This window comes from Odontesthes bonariensis, chromosome 7 (assembly GCF_027942865.1).
Source record: "Odontesthes bonariensis isolate fOdoBon6 chromosome 7, fOdoBon6.hap1, whole genome shotgun sequence".
NCBI classification, from domain to species: domain Eukaryota; kingdom Metazoa; phylum Chordata; class Actinopteri; order Atheriniformes; family Atherinopsidae; genus Odontesthes; species Odontesthes bonariensis.
The window spans coordinates 23,268,300-23,295,425 of NC_134512.1; the positions used below are offsets into that span (position 1 = coordinate 23,268,300).

The 27,126-nt window shown below is 40.7% G+C and overlaps 2 protein-coding genes across 4 annotated transcripts in view; one reads left to right on the forward strand and one right to left on the reverse strand.

Annotated features, from left to right (window-relative positions):
- On the forward strand, positions 1-1,872 carry LOC142384882 (D(2) dopamine receptor-like). The gene is made up of 3 exons (XM_075471189.1): positions 1-676; positions 1,238-1,341; positions 1,717-1,872. The coding sequence occupies exons 1-3, from the start codon at positions 1-3 to the stop codon at positions 1,870-1,872; spliced, it is 936 nt and encodes a 311-aa protein (XP_075327304.1).
- A 520-nt stretch (positions 1,873-2,392) lies between these two features.
- Positions 2,393-27,126, reverse strand: part of LOC142384156 (A-type voltage-gated potassium channel KCND2-like) — a 43,400-nt gene continuing 18,666 nt past the window's right edge. For 2 of the 3 annotated variants that reach the window (XM_075470159.1, XM_075470158.1), the window contains exons 3-7: positions 9,923-10,085; positions 9,395-9,493; positions 8,310-8,408; positions 5,606-5,826; positions 2,393-3,930 (exon numbers count right to left, since the gene is read on the reverse strand). In XM_075470159.1, the coding sequence (XP_075326274.1) occupies positions 3,759-3,930; positions 5,606-5,826; positions 8,310-8,408; positions 9,395-9,493; positions 9,923-10,085 (754 nt within the window). In that variant the 3' untranslated portion in view covers positions 2,393-3,758. The remainder of the gene's footprint in view (positions 3,931-5,605; positions 5,827-8,309; positions 8,409-9,394; positions 9,494-9,922; positions 10,086-27,126) is intronic. The other variant, XM_075470160.1, reaches the window with a different exon arrangement.

Sequence of the window (27,126 nt, forward strand, 5' to 3'; positions counted from 1 at the left end):
ATGAGAGGGGAGCCTACACCTGCATGGGACTCTGGGAACATCACCATTTGGGAGGAATACATCAACGTTGCCCTTGTAGTGGCAAACAGCTTGGTTCTGTTAATCACTTCTGTTGTGGGAGTTGCAGCGAATATTTTTGTCATACTGGCAGTGTATCACCAAAAGTCTCTGCAAACTTCTATCAATGCACTGGTGGTGAATCTTGCTGTCATAGACTCTCTGCGCTGTGTAATTGACTGCCCCATTCTACTAATAATTATCATGACAGTGTATCAAAGAGAGGCTGTGGACGATCTGATCTGTGACACACAAATGGCCTCTTTCTCTTTCAGCTGCTGTATCCAGTTGTTGACTCTGGCATGCATAAGTGCAGAGAGATACCAGGCAATTGCACAACCCTTCAAAGCCAGCCAACGAAAAAGACGGATCATGGTACTGATTCCTCTCACGTGGAGCTTGGCTATTCTGGTGGCTGTTTTTTGTCTGATATTTTTTAAAGACTCGCCTGTTTATGTGAGATGCCAAGGAAGTCAGAGAGGAACAATGCTCTCCTATGACACCATTGGAGTTTACATGCTGCTTCCACTTTGGGCAGCCTGCTTCACGATTATCATTGGATTCTATGCTCGCATATTTGCCCTTTTGAGATCACACAATCGCAAAATATTTGATGAAGGTACTTCAGTCCCAAAAATGGACTTGACAGAAGATAAGCAAAAGACAGAAGAAATCACAGTTGTGGAAAATGGAAATGGAAAATCTGAGCCAGGGCAGATCCTTAGGATAAGTGTTGCTCAAGCACAGGCTGAAACAAATCCATTCAAGGATAATCCTACGCTCACCTCGGGAGAAGCTCCACAATGTGTCTCCATCGGGTCTGAAGAGAAAAAAGGATTAAAAAATCCAGAGGAGAGGAGTCATGTGGAAACACAACAACCTCACCTTTTTGCAATGCATGTTGCTCTGCAGGCTGTGGAGAAACCTTTAAAAACAAAACAATCCAGCCCCTGTTCTGTGAAAATTGAAAAAAACGTGTCTTATCAAGACGCTGTTACTAATGTTGAGAGCTCAAACACAACAATGCAGAAAGTGTCAAGCAATTCTAACACAGAAACGCAGGCCAGAGAAAGACAACAAACTGACAAAGGAGCCAAAGAGACAAGCCACCTTGTTGTTTTGTCTCCACAGTTACAGGATCCTGAATCTACCTCTGTCTTGGTGACTGATCTGAAACCAGCCAAGAACGTGAACGGAGAAGAAGCTCAGGCTGTTGCTTCATTAGATCAAGTGTCCTCACCACCTCCAGTCACAAGCAATGAAGCTATAAAACAACCCGTAGAGGTAGAAGGTGCTGTTTGCATAATGCCTTCAAAATCAAGTAAAGAGAGAGCAAGAAAAAAGAAAGAAAGCAAAATGGCCAAGCGTGCTGGCTACATCATTTTAACCTTCCTCATATTTTGGTTACCTCTGATCACAACTATCCTGGTAAATTTTCTCTTTCACAAAAACAAGAATACAGAGGTAAGTCTTTATAGTATCCCTTATAACAATATAAAGATATATTATAACATGTTTCCACATGGTGGCATCATATACTTTGATATTTGGTCGAGCATGTCTGTACATGTAGACCCATGGCTGAAAACTGTTTGCTCTACGAGAAAAGGCCTATCTAGGGATCTCTAACACCTTGCAAATTCTCTATTGTTATTTCAGACGAAAATTTTTCAGGACCTGGAGATCCTGTCGGTGTCTGTTGCCTGCATCACCTCACTGAGTGACCCGATAACCTACGCTGCAGTAAACCCTCAGTTCCGGTCAGAGTTTTATAAGATGAGAAGCTGGATTAAATCCAGATTCAATAAGAAATGATAAAGTCTCCACATCATGATGATACCAGACTAAATGACCACATTTGTACATATGCAGCTGCATATTGAACTATCAATGGATCTGAATCGGACATGCCACAAGTATGAATTTATTATTATTATTTAATATGCTGCTGTGTTATCTTAGATTTTCTGCAGCTAACTTCTCAGCAGTTGCTTACTATGGCAGCCCAGACACGACTCTTGCTGTGAGGAGCTGCCCACATCAACACAGTGAGCTCAGCTGGAGAGACGCTGTGAAGCTCTCAGTCAAACAATCACCAAGGCCAGCTTGCCTGTCTCTAGAGACCATGCTTCCAGGACCCACCGCTGGGCGAGTCAGGCCCTCACATGTTCTCCAGCAGCACATCCTTATTATCTAAACCTGCTATTAGTGATGCTGTTGGAGTAATCAGGAAAAAACATTAAGAAATCATCCTAATTGAAATGCATGTCTAAAAAAAAAAAAAAAAAAGACATGGGTCGTTTCGTGGATGCTTCAGTAGAGCTACACTGTTTATTCTATCCACTGCATCAAATGCACAATGTGTGATTGTGTTTTCCTGTTTCCCTACCCAAAATCTTTGCAGTCCTTGACAAAATTTGTATTTAATTAAAAGCAAGGTGTTGAAGAAAATACACCAGAACACATCAGCCTCATTGTGTTTCCCTCCATTGATCTGTTTTTTTTTGTTTTTTTTTTACTGACAAACCTCCAACAAGAAGCAGAGACACACTTTAATAAAACAGAATTCGGCAATGACAGCATGCAAATCCTCAATTCAATCGGTTAACAGACAGAAATAGTTTGCCAACAAACTGTTGAACTAAATCTAGAAATAAGAGGAGCCAACTTCAAATGCATTTGATAAAGTCTTAACTGAGATATTTACAATATGAAAAATACACAAAATGGCTTTTTAACACAATGGAGTCTACCAAGTCTTGCTTTTGAATATTATCATTTATGAGGAAGTCATGGAATTGATGTTCAACACTCTTTCATAAGGTTTTTCAGGTCATTACTACAGTGTGTGTCCACATTAGGGTTAGTATCAGTTGCCGAGAACATTCAGTTACATATTTACCTTGTGCCCTAACTAATACATACCCTGTATAGTTCTCAATATCAATTGTTAACAGTGGCTTTAACACACATCCAGAATGTCAGATATGTAAGATAACACAGATTTTGTCATTTTGTTTTTCACTTGCACATTTCACAAACATGTCAGGATGTGTTGTATATTTTACTCATCAAGCGATGACGATCAACCAGTTAATGAGTCAGTTAATGAATATTCACAGCAGCCATCCATTGCAGTGGATGTAAGTTTTCTGGATTTACAACAGTGAAGGAAAGATGAGAACGTATTCACTGAGAGGTTTCAGAAACAATCTATGGAACAGGGTGGTGAGAGGGGTGAATGTCAAACAGATCTAATATTCACAAAGATGGTCTTCGGGTAATCAATGCATGTGCTTTGTCACCAGAGGCCATTTAGAATGACCCCTAACAATCTGCCTTCCCCCCCTTTGAATCAGAGACGACAAATACAACTACATTACATATTCAAAAATAAAGTGTTTTTTTTTTTTTCTCAGTATGTTTAGGCAACAATGACAACCACACTTTCCCAACACCTCTGCTGTGCTTAGTGACGCAAAATCTGCTGGTTCACTTCAACTTCCATGACAGCTGTCCACATCATTTCAATACCATGCAGAGTTTGACATCAGATGAGATCACGACTTGAAAAAAAACCCAACCTCTGTTAATCTTATAATCCCTCCAGATTATGGCAGGTTGATGCTCGGTGGTCCCTCTCCTCAGCATCTGGTGTATCTTGAGACCAGTTAGCTGATCAGATCAGATAGGGATGACATCTACAAGGCAGATACTCTGACAATGTTGCTCTGAGAATACGTGGTGGTGGAGCCATCCTCGTCTGATGAGGTCACCACGGGGGCAGATAGCCTGACCATGGAGGGGGTGATGTAAGGTTCATCACATTTCAAGGGCACAGTCTCATCAAGTTTTGCATTCAGGCAGGAGCGGCTGTGAGAGAAAATCAGATTGAGAGAGGCTGAGAAGTCTGACCTTGTAAAATGTATTACACAGAGCTCGTAATACACTCTAAGAGTCCCTTTACACATTCTTATATAAGTACAGAAGCCAATTTTTATGAGAGTTCAAAATCCTCTTAAGAGAAATATTTTAGAGAAATATTTGCCGACAGAAAATACACCCGATTAGAACACTGTATGAAACCAACAGCTGTGACTGAATAAACTGCGTCTTCAATCACACTCTGTTTACACATGCTTCATACTGTTAGAAAAAAACTTTGTTCTAAGCAAAAACATGTTTCACACAAGAAATGTGAGAAACTTAACTCATTAGAAATCTCTGTGAACTTTATGTGCATGTGATCTACAGTGAGATATTTCACTGTTCACAGCCAAATTTCAAAACAAAAAGTTAAGACACATTGTAAAACATATTTATGGATTAAGCTAATACTGATACATACTGTACATACATACATTCTTGGTTGATATGGGATTTCAACTAACCATCTGGGGACTTTTTGTGCCATGATCTGTCAGCACTTGGGCTCTTCCTACAGAGTACTGCTGTTGTAATGTTGGCAGAATGTGGTTTGTCATGATTTCACTGAAATGAGCAAAGCCTTCTCTGAAAAAGATTACATCTTTGGCAGCTCAATTGGTATGATCCTTTAAAAGCCTTGATGCTGTGAATATGTGTTTTTTTTTCCTTTTCATGGGAGAAGTTGAATTTTCTTTTTTTTTGGGAGCAGCATTGAACGGTGGTGACAAACGAAAACCTCTAGAGGGGTGTTCCTGGGCCCATGTACTGTAGAGTTTTCCACGACAGTTTATAATGTAGTGTTGCTCGAGCAACAACTCAGGGGCAAAAAGACACTGATCAATCTATAGTAGTCTAACTATCTCTAAAATTTGTAATTATGAGAAGGTGAGTTCAAAAACAGCCTACAGAATACAGTGTGATGCCCCTGGCAGGTAGAGTTAGTCACTGGACCTGCTCTTTATACACTGCAGCCCTCGGAGCACTGAGGATAACCAGGTACTACTTGCAATAAGCAAGGAATAAACTGGCTTTTTTTAGTGTGTGTACCCACATTTGAAAAGTCTCTTCAGACACATTTGTTTAGGTCTGAAAACAAAATGCTTTTATATTACTATCTAACTTGAATAATAAAATCTTTTGCTATTTTTACAGTAAAGAATGTTTAGATAGTTGAAATGTTTCAGTCCCCACAGTGATGGTGGTATCAATTTCAAAATAAGCATATGTTTTGGAAAATAGCCATTTTTTTCTCAGTTTTAGCATTTGGAATTTCATTTATTTATAAAATCTAATTAAATATAAAATATCTGTTCACTTTTTGAAGTCTTTCGATTTGCATTGTATGTCTTCATCAGCATTTTCTGCAACATGTTCGTTTACGAGGCTGTTCTTTGATTTCATTACAAATATTTTTTCAGAATACAGATATCGGCAAACTTGCACAAATCAAGTCAAAACTGTCTACAGATTCTGTCACATTCAATCAATAATTTAATTTCCTTGCATGGAATCAGTCAGGTGTATCTGATCTAAGTGCCTCTAGGATTCACAGTCTGCATGTGTCTATTTAATGTGTGTCAAGGGAAACAGAGATAGAGCAAAAAAACCCCAGACAGACTACCTGTTGGGCACTGGCCTCTCTCTTATTTGTATGGTGCTGAGCTCCTGGTTGTTTGTGCTGGGCAGGCTGAAGCTGTTCTTCTTCCGGTGGCGTCGAGAGCAGCACGAGCTGAGGCCATGTGGAGACGAGGACAGCGAGGAGGCACGGGAGCCCGACTTGTTCACCACAGAGATCTCCATGCAGTTGGCCTGAAACGTCTGCTCGTCCACAAACTCATGATTCTGCAGAGGACGAGGGTGGAAATTTGGAGTCAGTGTTGCTCGTGACTCACTCTTTTACATCTAAATAATGAGTAAAGTTGTTTCACAGCGAAGACTAAGCGGACTGAACAGAAGCCGTAAGAAAATTGTTTGATAATTGGAAAATGAATCATCAGGGGAATAGGACTATATTGGCCCAGATGTCCATATTAAGTGCCATCTGTGAAAACACAACTGTTATCTCTGACAAATGAGCATGACTTGAAGGTCAGCCTTCACGTGTGTTTTGGGCCTGGCCAGCAGGTGGCAGTGCGACACCAGGCATGCAGGATCCGATACCAAGCCTTGAATCACGCGTCGATACTCATACTTCCTCTATGTTTCTGCTGCTCTTCTCTCTGTCCTTCATCTAAAATACACATTGTGGAAGGCCTGATGTAAACATCTGCATTGCCATCTGAATGGTATGTAACCATTACAGAGCTTTTCCCAGACAAGCCTCCTACCAGAAGGAGGATCAACTATCTCCATGTCCCTGGACAGGGCTTAGGACTCTGAGTGTAGAAATCATGTCACAGCCATGCATTAAAGAAGCTCTTACATTTCTAATTTATAGATCGTATAAACTGAGGTGGGCTGGTTTGTTTGGAAGAAATAATGTTACTGGCAGACAGAGTCGTGTTATCTTTAGCAAGTTGCTGGCAAGGGGACTCAGCATTTCCCAACCCCATTTAGAGCTATTTCTAACAAGCCCTGCTTATTAAATAGATTCTACCGTTTGAGCACGGATGAAAATAACTCACTTCTATTTACAATTATAACATATGACGCAATTATATATAAAAGGAACAAGGTTTTTTGTTTTCGGAAAGCCATTTTAAAGCAACACAAGAGAAGTCTGTGAACCTTAAAACTACGTGCTTCGGACTCAATTTTGAAATGAGTCTGAAAAGACTCAATTTTGCCTTAAACTGATCAGAAGCCCGGGGGATGAGCTGCTGCATTTACATTGGTTTCCTGCATGACACAACGCCATTTTGCTTTACTTTACCACGTAATACACCAGCAATTAGATAACAGCACAATTTTGTCATGATAAATTAAGGCAAAAAAGAAAAAAAAAAGGACAGAGTTGCCACTATGAATAAAGCTTTTAAAATAAATACTCTGGCAGATGCAGCAACTAGACTCGACGACAGTAAGTGGGGTTACATGGCACTGAAAGGATCGGATGTGAGGACTATGAGAGGAAGCACAGAAGAAGAGATAAAGTGTACGAGCAAGACACAGGACAAGAATAAACATCGGATTGGATTTTACTTCTGGAAAGAGTTCATAGACTCAGAGTTGGTGTAATTGTTGCTATGAGAGAGTAATAACTCATTAGTTTGCTTTGCTTTGAATCAGTTGGTGAAGTAGCTGACACGTGGGTTTGAATTCATGAAAATAATACGATCGTAATTAATTCACTCTGAAGGCTGCAAATCAGACGAGCTGTGATTAAGTCCTATAGGAAAACCAATTAAACATGTTTAAATTCTCAAGGCATTTTGCTCAGTGTCGTGACTAAACATTACAACATCAGTGTTTTTTTTTATTCATGTTCCAGAACCTTATCTTTATTGTTTCTGCCTCACAGATGAAGCCTCAGTTAGTCTCCTCAGGTCCCTTTCAGACTAACGTCTCATGAAAAAACATTTGGTCGGTTTTAGCAAATTTCACATCAAACTCTTTTTGCAGCCTTTCAAATGTTCTCTGCTATCTTGCAACACTCTGCACTGTAATATATACGATGAGAATTATGTTGCAAATGTATTGATTTCACACAGATGGCATATTCAAATCCTTCAAAAATATAAGTCAGAAAAAGCAAACTGCATTACAAATGAACTGGAACATTTTATTTATTTGTTTTGTCTTTTAATGAGCATGTTTGTTTACCACGTATATCATAGCATACAAAAATGCAATTTCTTGTACTTGTAAGCATTGCATGTACGGGGTTAGTTTTTAAAACAGCAGCGTTACATCCCAGAGTTGTAGGTTGAGTGAAAGATCGGAAGAAGCTAGAAAATGAGGCAATTTCTTTACCCTTGTAATGACTTTATTTTTAAATAACAACAGTCTTTTTTTCCACTTCAACTTTATTTGTAATGGTGACAGTATCCAATTTGTCTTTTTTTTTCAGTATGGCAAAAGTGTGTTTTTATCTAGTTGCTGGTGCGTTCTGGTGCGTTATGTGATACTGTAAGCAAAAGTGCATCATGTTGGTGCAGGAAAGCAAAGTCCTGAAGTGCAGTATCTCAACCTCTGGGCGTTATAGAGCAGCTTCAGGCCGGGGAACGTGCATCACAAAGGTTGGTGTACTTCAAAACGAGCCAGAAGCACATGGCTTCAAGGTTCACAAACTTGTCTAGTGTTACTTTAGTCACTAAGATGGTGAAAATGAAAGTTATTGCATTTCTACTAAACACAGATTTTAAGGAGAAAAAAAATCATTTTACCGTAGTCTTCTCCAAACAGTGCAGCAGGTGATGATGTTGGCTCTCAAAAGGAGGGTGAGCAGCTTTCCCAATCAGGGCTTGTCCTGCCACCTTGGAGGCCTTGGAAGACACAAAGTTAAAACAGACAAAGACAAGAAGAAAAAAAAAGGTGCAATGTAGATGAACACGCTCAGACTCTGAACAGAAACAGTCTCAGGCAACAGCTAGGAGCTCGGTGATGTGGCGGAGAGAAGGCGAAGCACTGAGTTGAAATGCTGATCTGTTGCACGGCAGCCAGTCTACTGAACCTAGTGAGATGGTAATGTTTTACAGATGCATGGAGACTGTGGCTGACTACAACGTGTTTGACCGATAGGATTGATTTCACCACTCTTTCACTGTTTTGGTGTGGAGGACCAGAAAAGTCTAATTCAAGCTGAGCTCATTTCAGTGCAACAGCAGTGGCACACCTGGACACAGATCGAACAGATTGCACCAAACACAGCTCAAAATTCCAGACCATAACAACACTACACATCTGACACACACGTACACACTTGATGGAGTTCTGCACGGCTCTGGGATGAAAGGTATGTTGTATTAGTCTGCACGACAACCTGGATGCTCAAGAAATCACACACAAAAACACTGAACAGATCAAACACAGAGTTTAGAGGAGATGCAGGCTGAGCAGACAGCCGCCATGGGCAACCTACTCTCCAGTAAGCCTTTGGTTCCCTCCTTCCCCTCCAAACCCTGTTGGACAAACATGCATAGCTTGGTCATGAGTCAGAGTGACTGTAATGGCCGTGCTCCCCCAGAAGGCAAGTGTGCCCGCCTGGCCCTCCTGCTGTATTGACAGAGAGAGAGAGAGAGTGTCGACGAGGCATGTTAATGCTGCAGCTGAGAGGTGTGATGTACGAGAGTGGACGATAACACGGAAGCACTGGAATGACAACAGCCCCTGCGTTACAGTATGAGAAGCCCCCCCTCCACCTCCCGTGTGTGTTGTGGCATGGCCCCCCCCAACCCCAGAGCCGAGCGGCATGCAAGTATTAGCGAGGCCCAGGTCAGGCAGCTCCCAAGCTGCTGCTTGGCCCTGTTACCTCCTCCAGTGAGTCGATCAGGAGCCCATTTTGTTTGTAGCGCATATAGGCATTAGTGCCTCGAGTCTTCGTAGCACGGATTCTAGCAAGGCGAGTTTTCTGTTTGAACAAACAGATCTCTGTTTTAGCCTCTGACGGTTTGTCTGTCACACTAATTGGCTCTGTCTCTCTGGCAGCCACAGTATTTAGTAGTAAGAAGTTCTGTTTGAATCTACGATTAGAAAATTCTGCCTTAGCAAAGCCTTTAAGGGAGAAAAAAAATGCACATTTTGGTACGGAAAAGCTGCTGACACAATACTCTGAAGATCATTTTCTCAGTTAAAGTCATTCCCTCTATTATTTCTTTCTCCCACTGTAATGCACTCAAGAAAGTTTAACCCACTCAACACACACACAGACACACACAAGCACAGTAAAATATTATTATTCTGGAAGATAGCGTTTGCCCTGTCAAACTGTTTTGTGCGGATGAGACGAAAAGAGGAAAAAAAGGGCAAAGAGAAGCAAAATAAAGAGAAAAGGGAGTACCCTCTGCGCTCGTCGTTTCTCTGCCCGCTGGCTTTGGTGGTAGATACGGCTGAAGTTTGACACTATGACAGGGACAGGCAAGGCAATGACCAGCACCCCACTCAGAGAGCATATGGACCCAAACACCTTCCCCACGATAGTTTTTGGCACCATGTCACCATACCTGAAAGACAGAAAACAGTGAGCACACACTGAGCAGAAAAACAAAGAAAGAATACTTCTTTCTAAGAACCTGCCCTGGAGATTTGTTTTCGCATGTTCAACTGTCCTGTGTTTAATGTTATTTTTAATAGTCTTGAAATAGTTACACTGACCTTGGAGTATTTCACAACTTCAAATAAGAAGTCACACATTTGAAGTGGGTGAGGAATAAATAGGACTTCTCTGAAGACTCCACTTATTGGCCTACTTTCAACGTGCCATCGTGATGTACTTCTTTCAAAGCCCTGTTTCATATATAATTACACTCCTGCTGGCAGCGGCTAATGCTTTCACGTCGTGACCAAATGCACTACACATCCTCTGCGACCTCTGTTTGCCAAATAGCTTGTGAAAAATGCAGGGAGTAGTTTCATATCGAGTGAACGCGAGTAGCTGAGGGTCACAGTGTGATGCTGAACCCTGGAGAAACACTTTAAGATTATGGACCTCAGCAACAGCCACTGGTGTATTTTTTATTATCTTTCTCACATTAATGTGAAATGCATTTGATGGTTTGCCTTAGCACAAACAGGCTGCATTCAGTTAAAGCAGATGTGTCAAATGGAATCAAGTCACTCCAGCACATTAATGTCTCTGTCCTCCATTAGAAAGCCAGACATGACTACGCTCAAGGTAAAACCAAAACTCAGCCTGTTACACTCATAGACAACTCGAGTGTCATTTCACAGGCAGTACAATCAGGGGCCCAAAGCTAAACATTTAGCTGAAAACAGTGACATAAAGTCTCCAAACAGAAGTCTCCCTCTCAGTCAACCAGGGTTGGCTTGTCTATTTAAGCAGATGAATCAGTGCTTTAATGCAGAAAAAAAAATGTAATCACAAATACATACAGACTCAAACTACATCCATCCATCCATTTTCTATACTGCTTAATCTAAATTCAGGGTTGCTGGGGAGCTGGAGCCTATCCCAGCTGTCATTGGGCGAGAGGCAGGGTACACCCTGGACAGGTACCCAGTCCATCACAGGGCCACACAACCACACATGCTCACACTCACTTCTAGGGATGATTTAGAGACACCAATTAACCTGTGACAGTGGGAGGAAGCTGGAGTACCCAGAGAGAACATGCAAACTCCACACAGAAAGGCCCCTGATGGGAATTGAACCTGGAACCCTCTTGCTGTGAGGTGATGGTGCTGACCACCACACCACCGTGCAGCCCCTCAAGCTACATAAATGGTTTCAAAGGTTTACAGTGAGCTGTACAAAGAGCAGCACCCACATGTCAAAACTAAAATGACTTGAAACACCAACATTCCTTGTGCTCAACAGATACCAGTTGCAGTGACCTGGTCAGCCCATGTTTTGTCCCAGGTTTTGAAGCACTGTTTCAACACTAAGAGTAATTTATGTGTGTCATTGTATGTTCATCTAATGGTGACTGACAGTTTTTTGGACCAGTAATGTTGCTCAAATATTCGCTGGATCACTTAGTTGATTAAAGATGCCAGCCCATTCCTCAGTTTCAAACTAGAGAGTGTTCCAGCAATAAATACAGAGTTCAACCTTATCCTTGTGTAATCAAATGTTAATGTGATCACCAGAATCTTTACATCACCTTGTTCTCTGACGAATAAGGAACAGATTTAGTTTCAGTGGTGAGGACAGAGTTGAGAACTGCAGTCGTACATGCAGACTTTGGTAGCACCATTCAGCAAAATGTGAAAGGACCAACTTTAATCATCATTGTTTTAGATGTGCCAGAATGAACCAAAAGGCTATTTTTCATCTATAGTCCCTGTACAGCAGTCACCCAAAAAAAACAGAATATAAAAATGATCCAAATCAATACAAGATGTAGAAACTGAAATAATATTTCTAATTTGATTGCATTTGTCAGTGGTATAATCAATATTCAGAGGCTTTGCTGAAGAAAAAGTACTCAAACAATTCTGCACAAATACAGCTACACATGTTATGCAATGAAAACTGTCCCCTGTCACCCTTACACTATTACATTTTTATTATTCTATTTGTAATGATGTGAATGTAATGAAATTAAGATTCGCTGTTATAATTGCTGGAGGATGAACTCAAAATGGCAGGCTAAAACTTACGGATAATGGAATCGGTTTCTGAACTATTCTATAACCTCATTGATTCAGAGTCTCTAAAAATGATCCCTGAGCCCAGGTTTGATTGTTGTCCAAACCAAAGCATGGAAACTCGAGTGATGAAAGACATGGCGGCATGTTTGTGGAACTGTGACTTCAGTGAGTATATTTACAATGAAGAGAACTGACTTAAAAAAATTTCAAAGAACTGGGTGCAAAAAAAACAAGAATTTCAGCTTTACTTCAATTCAAGATACATTCAAAAAACAAATATGACAAAGTTTCAGAAGCTCCATACATCCTATATGTGAAAATCTACTTTTGAGAAGTAACTGGAAGTAAAGCCATAAGATAAACAGCTCCCTAAATTCGGGAGTTTTCTGCTTTACTTACCAAAAAATAATTAATTACGCTGTTATTGCAACCTGTCAATTAGTTTCCCCAAAATTTACCAGAAATGTTATGCTTTTTTACTCTGCTTTAATCACTCCTTGCTACTGCATTCAGCGTCATTACGCAAGCAAATTCCTCCAAGGCTAATAATCAAATCAACCTCAAACCTAGAAATTCTTCACAGAAATCATCCAAATACGTTGCATATTCAGTAGCAGCCCTCTGCTGACATGTTAAGCCACAGGCAACACTGGGCTCCAAATGCAGTGCACATGAATGATTCAGTGTGTATGTTTTCCTTCTCAACATCCCTCTATGTGCTGCGGAGGACCAGCACTTCGCAGGATTGCAGGTGGGTGAGAAGAGTGATCGAGACCCTAATGTGCAAATGACCTGAGAAGACCATTACCTCCTGGGAGTAAGATGAATGCAGGTAGGAAGGGACATCAGCATTGCTCAGTGTCTGTGACAGCAGTGCGTCTCTCAAGTGAGGCAGGGTAATATGAATGTATCGCTACACGGGAGGTTGACTGTTTCATAAATGAAGTTGTCTAATGCCTACAGCCGTCTGTTTGAGTCATTAGCTTCAGGTTTCCATCACGATGGGCCCAACAGCCTGGGCTCTTACAGAGCTTGGGCGGAAAGATGTAAAAGTGGACATTTTAATATCACGCTTGATGGGGCTTCATGTACAACAGTTTGCTTTCAAGTTGACTAATTTCACACAGATGTCATTAGTTTTACAGTTCATTACAGGTCAAGTCATTTTCCTATGTAATCACAAACGGAGCCCGACAGCAGGTATCAAATTACAGATTCTGGATGTACTGCTGAAGGCCCATTAAAGGGATCCATATAAAAATGCAGGGTAGCTTGTTCCCTCACAAGTGTGCTACTGCTCACATATGTTTTATGCCAATGGGAGGAGCGTGAAGATGATGACACTGGGACACAATGTGTTCCAGTCCTCTCAGCGAGCGTCATCTTCTGAAAGCAGAGCATAGTAGCGAGCAGGTGAAAAAAGAAAGGCGCAAGCGTGCTCTGGAGAGGAGCACTAACAGTGATGGATTGTTCATGAGGGGAAAGCTGAGATGCACAAAGCCGTGCCTGCTGGATGATGGCAGAGGTAGAAATTAACGGCAGCAACAGATTAAAGTAATGTTCCTACTTTGTTCTTGTTGTCTCTAACTGCCAGGTAGCCGCGCTTGCTACCACGAGCAGAGATGGGTAAGACACAAAGATGGATGGTCAGATTCTTATCCTCACTGCAGAGGAGGAAGAGGAATGTCGGAATGACTGAGTATCAATTTCCCAGTTCCACCCACCTGAGACCATACAGTGCTTGCACTTGCACCGGTCTTAAAAACAACGCATTCTGTGTGATTGTCCTGCAGTGAGATGGCAGCATTGCAGATGAAGCCAAGCAGTGTGAGAGAGTCAAATTGGGGGTGTGCCTCAGACAGTGTGGGGGAAATGTCAGACTTAAAAGAATATTTGAATTCCAGAAACGAGGGATGAATGTCTCCGCCCGGCTCGGATAATAGACTAATCAAACATTCATGAGTCCCAGTATCAACCCGTGCGGCAGGGATTGTGCTGTTGACCTCCGTCAGGGGTGCTGTGAGACAGATTTCTGTACATGACCTCATCGCCTCACAGCAAGTGCCACTAACACTGGCCACGCCTGAACCAACAGCAACACACACACAGGCAGTCAGGAGAACATACACCTGTTGGTGTGTGTGTGTGTGTGTGCCCTTAATTTGACATCTTTTTAAACCAATCCCCCCTTCCTAAAAAAGCAATCTTGTTCCTTGATTGTCTTCCAGAACCCTGTGTCTGAAATCTGACTGCCATCTGGTTAGTGGGAAGTGAAGTATAAAAAAAGATGAAGAAGATATGGATAATTTTACAGACACGTAATTTGTTTATTTTGCTTCTCCGAGAGAGTACAGGTTCTATTTTCCAAACAAGATTCAATTGAATCTTTTCAGGGGAAAATTAGCCCACCTTTTTCTCAGTACTTGTGTTGCTGGCTGTGTCTGCTTCACCTCAATAAAGTGTTGGTGGTTGGTAAATTACACAGACTCATAGCGCTGATAAAAGCCCTGAGGTCTGGAATAAGTCCTGCTATCCCACCAAGTCACATTCCTGTTGTGATCACTGCAGCAGCTTAGCAATGCTGACAAAAGGATTGTGGATGATCTTTCAGCTGAGAGGGTTTTGTCAGGAGCATTAAAAACCAATCATCCTCTGGCACCTCTGTCATACTTCCAGCTTACACCTCCTGGGTTTCACTGTGTAACCAGCTCACCTCCAACAGAGCTGACCGTAAAGTGTAATAATGAGAGTAAAGGGGTGTTTTACATTTCTGTGGTACCTTGGCTGAGGGGGAAAACATTTTAGAAAACACAGCAGCAACACTGAATATGCTGCAGTTTTTTAAAAGGTTTGGACAACATTCCTGTCTGAGATTGGACGGCAGTAGAAACACATAAAATTCTTTTTTATCACATTATTCCTTGTGCAAATTTGAACTGAGGGTGGAGGGAATGGACTGATACGAATGCCCCTAATAAGCAGTTAAGCAAAAAATGCTTTAGCTATTCCTTTTTATGTTCCTTAATAGCTTTTGAGCTGTTTGACCATTGCTTTTTATATTTTACTTTTGCTTTGTTATTTCCAACCTGCTTTTGATTCTTCTATCAGCCTTTGCTATTTCCCTGTTGTGTGTCCTAATCTTGAAAATTCCTTTGTGAAACACAAGCCAGTAACAACAATACTGTTGGCTTGTGCATGCACAGGTTGGAGAATTGAATGGAAGAGAAGATTCCACATGTTCTGTTGGTGTCCTTAGCAAGGCAACGATTTATGAATTGTCATTAAATGGATTGGACTAAAATGGATTTTAAATAATCTGATTTCATCTGATTCTAATTTGATTACGTTTGAATAGAATTGGATTGAACTGACTGCATCTTTAAAGTGCCTTGATGTAAATGTTTGTTGTGATTTAGTGCTACATGAGTTAAATTGAACTAAGCTGAACTGAATTGAATTAATGAATATAAGATTGCACTAATATGAGTTGTACTGCAGTCACATTGAAGAGCACCTGCTAAATCCTGGATACACAGTCAGTAAAAAAATGCCACCAGTGTCTCACTTGTATTCACATGTATTGTATAAGACTGTGTTGCACTCTGTTGTCCACTCCATACCACTTTAAACTAAATCAAACGCTACATGTTCAAGATCCGAATCTGCCAACTTTAACATTCTTTTAAAGAGTAGTACAGTAGCATTCAGCTGGTGAACAGCAAAAGCAATTGAGAAGTAACAAAGGAAAAGGAAAAGCACAAAAGCAAATGACATGATAGAAAAAATCAAAAGCTATAGGGTTGTGCAGTGATGTGGTGCTTAGCACTGTCTCCTCACAGCAGGGGGTCCCTGGTTCAAATCCCGGCGGCTGGGGTCTTTCTCTGTTGAGTAGACATGTCGTCCCTGTGTATGTGTGCCTACTCCAGCTTCCTCCCTCAGTCCAAAAACGTGCAGGTTAGGCTAATTGGTGATTTTAAATCAACCTCAGGAATGAGCATGAGTGTGCATGGTTGTTTGTTTCATTTGGCCCTGTAATAGACGGGCAACCTGACCATCCGTACCCTGCGGCTGGGACATGCTCTTGCCCCCCTACCACACTGGATTGTATGAAGTGGATATAAAAAATGGTTTGATACATTTACCAAATCATATCAAAATAAATAATTCCACATTTATTTATTTATCTTATATTTCTCTTTATTTTTCAATATTTTCTTTCATTCATTCCTCTTTATATTTCATAATTTATTGTCTTATTCTTTCACAGAATTATCCTATTTGTGGCACTCCTTTTGTTCCACTGAGAATGAAATTAGAGGTGACCTTGCTGGGAGCTTGAACTTCCATATTTTACATCATTCCTCTAAAATGCAGCTTAAATATGCGGCACCAGGTAGCTTAACTGGTTCAGTGGGATCTCCGTCTGATCGTAGATTAAAACCCACTTTACTGATTCTTTCCTCTATCAAGTAAAGGCCACCAGAACCCGAAAAGGATTTAAAAAGGGACACTATCGTATTAATTGCATTCATTGTGTCTATTGCACTGGTCTGCTGTAAATGTCAACATGTTCATGTAGAGAAGTGACAAAGAACAGCTGGGGGCAGGCAAGTTTTTTTTTTTCTTTTTTCTAATGTTAGCACCAAACGGGCAGAGAATTTCTAATTTTGTGTTTTTGGAGAAGTGTTTTACCTCTTTTGCTGTGTTTTTGTTTTTTACTGTTGCTTTTTTCCTTTCCAGGTTCAAAGGGCTTTGCAGTATTTGATTGTACTGCTAAATGATCATGGGCTGGTTGTTTAAATGAAACAGAGTGTATAAAAAAATATATAATACGGTGATAAAGATACTGAAATTGATGGACTGCGACATGTTTGATCAGTTTATGAAGTTAACCTTTCATCTTTCACACTATCTTAACCATTTCAATGACCTGTTTGAACTGCAGTAGAGAAGCAAGTTTAATGTTACAGTAGTATTTGAAGAGGCTTTTTTAATCTTATTAAATCAATCATAGTAGATATAGACTCTCTCTTTCATCAAACTGCATTATGATCTACACCACTTTGATATTTCACAGAGAGGCAGTGGATTGGAACTTGTTTAATTAATACATTAATTATTTTGATTAATCAGCTGATTAGAATTAAGATCAACTGAGCACACAGTTCTATCTCATGCACCATCTATGCATGTGGCTTCATGGCAGTAATTACGGTGAGGGCCTGTAATGTTGATAATATGAATCTCAATTTAATTTCAATCTCACCTTCATCCATGAGGTTGATTTAACTGTACATCCCCCCAGCATTTGTCTCCAGTTCTCTGGATGTACGAACAATCGTACTGAGACACATTTGTTGGCTTTGCGAGAGCAAGACATTCATACAGAAATGCAAGTTATAAATAGTAACAGTAAAATATGTGCAGGTCAACCACTCTAAGTCAAAAGCTTGAGAGCGATAAATGTCTCTCTGTATCATGTGTCCTCAGCGTCTCTTTGGTAATTCTCTGAATGCACGATTTTCTGTTTGACCTTCACCAACCATCTCATAGCACACGCCTTCCTATCTTGCTTCCTGAGGTAATTCTTTAGCCCAGTTTCACAGCTCAGTAGCTTCTACAGCGCTGACAAGCCCTCCAAACCTGTGAGACCAAAACCTGTCAATTATGTTGAAACTCTGATACTGTCTCCGACTGTACTAGAAGTTGAAAATGATAGAGAAAGTCGTTAGAACTGTGCAGGGACAGCAGGGTAGTGGAAAGGTTGGGAACTATAGCATGCCTGAAATTTTCATGTCACATAAAGCGACAGCAGAAGATCAAAGGGTAGTTAACCTGTGGCGGCCGGCCCATATAGGGGGCGCTGGGGCGCCGCCCTCCCTGATAAGAGGAGGGGAAATGTAAAATAGATTTTTAGAAATTCAGTTAAAAATGTCGGTTTACACACTAGTATGTGCCTACATGCAATATGAATGATATACGCTACATTTCCCATCTACTGACACTCATTCACCAGTGATTTTCCACAGACAGACTCGTATGGTTTCTGTCATGGGGCGCTGGTCAGAGCGTGTACTGTTGCCAGGGCAAATTGATAAATATTTGGCCAATCATTGCCGCAGGATTTTAAGGTCTTGGGGTTCTGAAAATATCCCCCCTGTAGCAGATTTCAGGTTAAAAAAAAAAAAGGCTTGTGCAGCGCGGTAAATCAGCGAGATGATGACGAACTTCACAAGCGATGTGCAGCTTCCACCAAATTCGGTGAGATCCTTATTTATCTACCCGTTTGCAAGACCATGGAGGAGAAAATACGGATTAAGGAGGTGGGACCCGACAAGCCCGACCTTATGATCAGCCAGCAGACCAAGGAGAAAAAAAAAGAAAAAGTTTTTGCAGAAGTATGTTTGAGCGCATGTCATTGCTGACAGGCTGTGGAATAGCCAATGAAGGTCAACTGATTACCTACAAGCATGTGGCAAATGCGGCTAAAGGCAAAATATTTATCTTGCAATCAAGTGCTTAAAGGTGGGGTCTGTGATGTTTTCTGGAGCATTTTTTATCATATTGTCTGAAAACCTCCTCACGACCCCATTGCACCCACTAAAATAGAATATTTGGGAAAAAATGAAATCTTTTAGTCCATTGTAGAGGGTGTAGCAAGAGGAAATGTCTGACCAATAGAAGTAATGATGAGAGTTACTTCTATTGGATTCTGACATGCCAATCAACCGTCAGCCCCCCTCACCCCTCCCCCCTCCCCCCTGCGCGTTCACAGACTCGTGACTCGTTCACGTGTTTTGAAGGCGTGGTTTCGAGGGGTGGACTGAAGGGAGAGGCAAGGTTGTGTATTTTCAAAAATATAGCTTGCAGGAACCGTTTTTCCAAGATCTCAGACCGCACCTTTAAATACGGTGTTGGTAATGCGAGTTTACCAGAAAAAAAAATCAAATTGTGACAGCTGACTTGCTACTTATTAATTTACCCATTGAACGGGTCACTTTAGTCATCGCTACTAATGCCGCCCACCTGAGAAATTTGTCAGGAGCCGCCACTGGTGTCAGGGTGGACAAAACATTTACATTTTTGTCTACGGACCGAACATAGGCTCCTCAAGACATTACTCTGACCAAGAGAGAAAGGTTTCATTTTATACAGCTCATGACAAGGAGCAAATGGAGCAATGCTGCACAACAATCCGATTCTCTGTACCTTCTCCACAAGGCTGAAAGAGCACAATATTCATCCTTGCTGACAGTTAAATAATAGATGGAGCAAAAAAAAAAAAAAAATGTAATTTTCCTTCTGAACTCCATCATGCTATGAACTATGAATTCAAAATTTGAAGAAAATGGATTATACTGCCTGAGTGCCACAGAGGCGTACAAACAAGAGTGACAAGAAGAAATACATTTTCTGCAGTTTTATTTGTGAAGACTGCAAGATTTATGGAGTGCTACACGAGAGGTTCCGAGGGTGGTTCTGTCATATTAAGAGGCTTCATAAAAATTTTAGTTTAGGGGGTAAAAAAACACCAAGTAAAACCCAAATGCCAACAGGGAGTGGGTCTGACCATCAAGTCAGAGAAGAGAAATACTGAATGAATTCTGTACTTCAGGATAAACAAGGGTAAGGGAACGTGATAAAGACTCTCCATGGCGTATCATATTTTCTTATTATTAATGTACTCAATCTTCTTTGTATCATCATCAGCATGTTAAAAGATTAAGCGCATTCTGTGTTTATCTATCTGCACTGTGACAGTGCACATAAAATCTCTGTAGCAGCAGTGTGCGTGTAGCACTGCAGTGCTGGGAGACATATCTCAAGGTTTCAATGGTCTGAAACCCAATAAATGAACATGATATCCAACATGATCTCAAAACACAAAAGATGGTCTCTGATGTTCTACACTGTATCTCTGGCTTTAGGCTGGGAGCACAGCATCCAAAATGCTGCGTCTCTTCGATTTGGACACCAAAGACTGATGGGATTAAGAGTGTGTGGGCCGATAGGACGGTGCTCTGATGCTATCCCTCAGATATACATCATTACAGAGAGGGGAATCCCACGGGCGTCGGGATTAGCCTGCTAGATTTTCACTGCAGGTGATAAGGGAGAGAAGAAGAGCCTGGCAGAACTACACAACATAATGGAGAGATGGGAGAGCAGAGATAGGAGGGAGCCAAAGGGCCATGCTGCCTGGTGTAATGCGTGCGGTAGGAAAAACAGAGCACTCGAGTGTGAGTAGCTGTGAACAAAAGCAAGAGGGGAGGACAACCTTGAGATAGGTGAGCATCACAGTCTCTGCGGGCAAAAGGACATATTGTTCTGACTGGATGTTGAACTGCAGTGAAACCAAATGTTGAACAGATGTGTGAGAGTCTTTTTTTGTGTGTTTCGCAATCCAGCTGAGAGGGGTTGGGAGAGGCTGAAGGTTGGCATGTGAGCTTCATGGAAACACGGTGCCACACGGTGCAAGTCATTTGGTGGCAGTGTGTTGCAATTGAAAAGTAAATGCAGACTTTGTGGTGCAGCGCTGTCAATGAAGCTTTGATCTTCTATCGTAACGTTCACCCAGCAGTCTTAGGAACCATACAGACTCAATGAAGACCAGTAAAATAACTCTGTTTAGGCAGGCAGACACAGATAAATCATATAGAATAATCCACCATGTATAGCTAAGGCAAAGGTACCTCAGCTCACGCCCACATATCAAACTTGTATTCCCTCAGCCCTTCAAATCCCAGCTTAACCCTAACCCTGCAAAACCAGACGAGAAGTTATCACTATGGCTTTGACATTAGCATGCACGCCCTTTCTCATTTGGGAGATCTTCTTAAGAGTCAGGGATGATAAAAAGCCTTTCCTCTCCAGCGCTCTTCCGTTCCTGACTTTGACTCACCCTTCCTCTGCCTGGACCTGCTTGCCTCTAACGACGAGCTGGAGATGAAACGCTTCATTCTTTTTCCTTTTTTTTTTTTTTTTTAAATCCTTTTTTTTTTCTATTATCATGCTCTGCTTGCACAGCCCTGCTTGACATTTTTCTTTTCTTCTGCTGCTCTCCAGTCTCTCTGGCTATACCTGCTGACACTTGGGAAACAACTGCTGTCCTATGCAGAAAAAAAAAGAAACACTCCATTGCCCTGCTATTATATGCTAAGTCACCTTTACTTCAGCCCCATGTCATTGTGATTAGGAGCAATTCATTGTGGCATACTTTTAATTACTAGATGAATGGCTGTTTTGTGTTATCAGAAGTTTTACAAGTGTCTGCATGGACCCATAAAATAGCCTATCAACCAGCAAACATGCAAATGTGAGAATAATGATTTGTGTGAGTCAGAGGGTAGTCTGGATACAAGTTGTCAATCAGTAAGGACGTGATGAAACCAAGGTGAATTGACTCAAACCTTTCCCAGACACCAATTTGTCATTCCATATTTAGATTTCTGTCCATTCTACTTACATTAATTCAGAAAGCCTGGGGCTAAAAATACATCCCCACAACATCGGCATAATATTTTGATAAAGCAATTACAGCGTTTCGTGGCTGAATGCGGAGGGCAAAGGAACATGAAAGAGGGGTTGGAAGCGCAAAGGGGTGCCGAAGCTATGGATTATGCCAGAACATGATAATAAAATATAATCATCAGACATTCAAGAGATTATGCTAATTAACTCATTATGTATTCATCGTAGGTTAATCGGCGCACAGGCGGGAGAGAGCAGTGACACTTTCTTGAACACCGAAAGCTTTGATTTAACAGGAAGTAACTTGCCTATAACCTCTGAGATGTAAAGGTCTGGGTTAAAGGCGAGGACTGAATATTAGAGTTGATCAATTATGAAAATATGTGTAACAATAGTAGTAGCCATAGTAACTGCAGTTATATATTTTGTCTCTAAAATACCCCACCCCAAAGCTGCCAAAAAAAAAACACTTAAAAAACACTTTGAAAAAAATCAAGTAACAGAGACTGAATTCCTTCATAAGAAGGAATTCTGATGCTCAACTATTACAGCTCAGATGAGTATTCAAGGTCAACCCTATGACTGTTGTTTGGAAAAGAGAAAAAAAAATGTGAAAGGTTATGTGGATTAGTGGCTCTGTGCTGGAAAGGGGAACTGGTCCAGGAGCCTCATCACTCTGACAGCAGATTAGTGCTCTGCAGCACCAGAGCAGACGGTGCAAGATTAACTTTGATGTGCGATTCTACACAGAGCAGCCGCTGGATATCAGCTTCCTCAACCAAATGGCCTTATAACTCTGGGTTTGCAGTATGTGCATTCATGAGCTGCAGCTATATGGGAAAATGGGATTTTTGAATGGCAGACTATTGTCTGGCAAAATTTATAGCACACAAGTTTGGGTAGTGTTTCACTTACTGTGAAGAAACATTTTGGGTTTTAACTGAAGTATGCCACTTATGGCTGTTTGTCGTTTAGGCCTGTGTTTATCATGCCCCCCCAACTTTAGAGATTTAGATCAGTTTTCTTATAAAGAGGAGTGCTACTTACATTCAGTTCAGAAAGACTGTTGCACAACGTCTTCCGTGGATCTTGAGGAGCTTTATAAAGTACTACCGCAGATTATGTCACAGTCTTGTCATCAGGGCTATCTCTGCTCAGACTCAGAGACTTTAACTTTATAAGATAAAGCCTTGAAATTTGAAGTTTGAAACTGGCAGGAATTTACCAGAGAGGGATTATTGAAAGAGGCTTTCCAGTTGCATTTTCCAGAGTTGTAAATCAGGCAAATTTGATCATCCTTTTTTTTTTTTTTCCAATCCCTCTGTCGCAAGTTTCCTCACTGTATGAAATTGTAAAACAAAGTACAACATCCCATTCATTTATCAACTGTTTACACAATTAAATGTAAATGTCAAAAAATAATTGAAAATGTCCATCACCATTTGAAAGGGTTGAAGATGATGTCCTGACCTTTCCTACTGTAAGGTTACTTAATTCCCTATTACAGAAGGAAAAGACAGGCAGCGCACCCGAGAAGCTGAAATCTACAAATGTGTTGATATGAAAATGACAGCACCGCATGTCGACTGTTCCATCATCATCATGCCAGCTGAAAAACTCAGTTAGATACTGCAGAAATACCAAAAGCACGACCTGTAAGTATTGGTGTAAGTAATCTATTGACTTGTGTTCTTCGACGCGACTCACACACACACACACACGCGCGCGCGCGCACACACAGACACACACAAATACATAACAGGCATTATAGGAGAGAACGGTCTCCCGGCATTTCACGAAACCATCATGTAAGACATGTTTACAAGGAAAGAGTTAAAATATCTCGAGGTTGGGATCAAGTATGATTGTTTTCCACAAAAAAAACAAGGGTTGTGCTCTTATCTAGTCATTTTCACTTTGGTTTATAATCACTATTTTGTTGTGGCCTGCTCCCTGGTCAGGTTAGAGCCCCTGAACAACTTGGTCAGGCCTGCATCCTTTTTCCATCACATTAACAGGTGCACAGTTCTGCCACACTCATTCCAAACAGCCTTGTGCATGGACTCCAATTATCACATTCAATTGTTGTGAATTGTTCTTTGTAGTGTATTAATTTGCCGAAGATGGATCCTAATTAGTTGATTGATGCATTTACCAAATGTGATTGCTACTATAGTTCTATAGCAGCAATTAAATGAAACCAAAATAGTCTTTTTAGCTTGAGAAGACTCCTGAGTGAAATGATCCTGAAGTATTTCAGTGACACCAAGATAAGAGCTGGTTGGATTTTCTCAGTATTATGGAAAAGAGCTTCAATGCGTCTTATCTCCTTTAGCATAGAAAAAGCAGAGCCGTCCTTTGAACCATGAAAGAAAAAGAGACAGTGACGCCCTGCTATTCCGTGTGGCTGAAACATGTAAATCAATGCCCACTTGCTTTCATGCAGTCCTTTTAATTGGGATACAGACCAATATAAGGACAACTATTCTCACTGTGGCAACTATATTCTATCACTTTAGTGGATTTTTCCCTCCCTGGTTACTGCTTTAAATTACAAAACGTGGTAATGAGTCCTATTTTCACTGCACGATCCACATTTAGGTAGCCAGCATGATGCAAGATGTTAAGAAGGCCCAGGTGAAACATCTGAAGCGATCCGTCTTTGCCACAGTCGTAGTTTCATCCCGACAGATCTTAGCTGAGTCTAATTTTTGTAGAGCGCTTGTTGTATAAGTCATTATAAGCAAGTAAAAGTGTTAAGGAGAAAACATAGGATGTGATTCCTTTTAATATTTGACCTTGTGCTTTGCTTTGAATCCTTCTCTCTTTCAGGTAATTATCTATTGGATCAGCACTGCCATGGAGGCCTAAACATGAGTACAGGAAGGAATAATGGAATCCATGGCAATCACTGATGCTGAAAATATATGTTTGTATTGTAAAAAAGTAATTAAAGCTATGAAAATTGGATGCTGAGACTGCAAAAAATGACTATGATTGTCCCTTTTGTTGATTGTCATTTTTTCTCGATTGACCATGACATAATCCTTTTTAAACCCTATAAATGAACTCCCCCAAAAATCTAAGTCACTAACCTAAAAAAAAATCTAACCTAAAACACTGAATAATAGGGCAACTGAATTATAGTCCCCCCATATTTAAACCTCAATCCTCAATTCTCATTCCGCTGAATGTGGATTTCTGCTCCACAGAATTGGGGAATTCAGAATTTGCATCCAGTCGCATTGAAATCTATGTAATGTAGTGTCAAATAGGAAGTGGCTATTTTCAGGGTATTTCCATAAGATTAGGTTGTGAAATCTGTGCGTTGATTTTGCTCAAAATTAAAAAATTATCCTTCATAACTGACTGACCAATAGTTTTATAACATGCAAATAGATAAGACAGAGTAAACATAGAAAGTAATGCACCAGTTGGAGGAAGGTGAAAGTCTAATGATGATGTATATTTGGGGGACGGAATAGTTTTACTTCATACTCAAAAGCAGAACATTTTGAGAATCGGTTTGAGCTGCAACTTTGCATTGTCCATATCAGCTTTTTACACCAAACAGCTGCAGCCTCCTATGTTTGGGTTTGCTTTCGAAACCTAAAAAGAAGCAAAGAATGAAAAAAAAAGAAAAGAGCTAAAAACAGTATTATATAAAAACAGTATAGACAAGCATTTTAAATTCCTCAGAGTGACTTCAAGACAAACCTCAAACGTACAACTGTTAAAAAAAAAGAAAGAGAGCTGCAACTTTAAAAGGACACTCCTCCGATATCTCACAGTGAAACCGGGTGGGGATAGCAGAGGCTGGGATGAGGAAGAAAACATGGCGAAGCATAAAAATGTACTCGGCACTCTCTGGAAGAGTGTGGACAACAGCCAGAGTGGCGACAGCAGCGAGCCCAGATAACAGCGACAACAAGGAAGCAGTGAGAACCTGTAGGGAGAGTATTTGGGAGAGATGCACCTTCTGGAACAGCTGCTGAGTGGGCCCTGGGGCAGAGCTGCTGCCATATTCCCCACCACCACACCACTTCATGTGCATGGGGACATCATTACTTTTCACATTTCACTCCACAAGACTTGTTCTGTCAAATCAAAAAAGGACACGGAGAACAATAAGTTACGGCCATGGCTAGAACAACAATAACACAACCTAAAGGTCATTTTGTCCATGAAAATTGGTTTTGCATCAACTCAATCTATCAGTCATCAAAGGGTTTACTGCGATGTGTGCTTTCAGAGCAGGGTAGGTTAAAGCCTGAATTAAAATGACCCAGGGTCAATATATTTAATGACACAATTCCCATTATTTAGAACTTTCACATCTTTGTCACTGCAGAAGACAGGCTCCATGATTAATAATGATGTTAAAACTTAAAGGACAGGCAGGGCAAAGGCCCTGACAGCACATTCAAACATACCGTTAACAATTGTGACTGAATGGTTATTCATTTTAATCACACTATAGCACGCCCTCCCATCTATTATCCCACGGGGTTGCTATATTTAAGCACTTTTTTATTTCTTCTCTTTTTTTAGTCCTGGCTGATGGTAAGGCAATAGCTTTGTGGGACACCTGCCCTTGAAGAATCCGGCTACAGAAGTAAATGTACACATAACTTAGATGTGGAATGAGCAAATTGCTTCTCTACCATTTTTGACGATATGGTAGAGGTAATCTTTTTTTTTTTTTTTTTTTTTTTAACTATTACTCCCCCATGTTTTTAATGTTTACCCTTGAAATCAAGAGATGTTGGTTTTGTAGCGGCATTCTAAGATTAGCTGTGAGTCCTTAGGGAGAGACAAAGAGTTGGAACGTTTGTCTCCCATTTTTTCCCATTTCGTTTGCCCACTTTCTAATTGGACTTCTCCATCTGTTGAGGTCCACAAATTGTCTTCTGGGTATGCTACAGCTAAAACGTCCTATCAAACACACAAATACATCAGGGACACTTCTCTTGGAGTTCTGCCAGAACAGACACTGAAAGAGAAACCTGTGATTGTGTGTGTGTGTGTGCTCCAGGTAACACTCGTTTTGTGGTAACTTTAATATGTTTACAACTTATTATAGGGACCAGTGTTGGGGATTAGCTAGTTAAATGTAAAAGCTTTACGTCACATTTACTGGGGAAAAAAAGGTTACAAATCCAAATGTTAGCGATATAAAGGAATCACATACAAATATATGTTTTTTAATAAAAATGATACAGGTTATTAGGCAAAAATTTTTAGCATGTTGCTCTTGCAATCAGACAATAATGTTAAAGCAGGTGGACATATTGTTGGACACTAATTCATTTTCTCAACATAACTCTCCACATAAAATGAGCACAGGGCTTTAATCACAGCTCAAAGCTTATTTCCCAACATTAAAAACAGTCAATAACAGTGATATTAATAAGGTGAATTAATGCAATGATGTCAGATATCAGTCCCATTACACAAAGC

Bases quoted from the DNA above. Each gene is read 5' to 3' on its own strand.
- LOC142384882 (XM_075471189.1), top strand. From the start codon at position 1: ATGAGAGGGGAGCCTACACCTGCATGGGACTCTGGGAACATCACCATT. The intron at 677-1,237 runs GTACTTCAGTCC...ATCTGAAACCAG, and splicing joins TCGCAAAATATTTGATGAAG to CCAAGAACGTGAACGGAGAA. The intron at 1,342-1,716 runs GTAGAAGGTGCT...TTGTTATTTCAG, and splicing joins CTATAAAACAACCCGTAGAG to ACGAAAATTTTTCAGGACCT.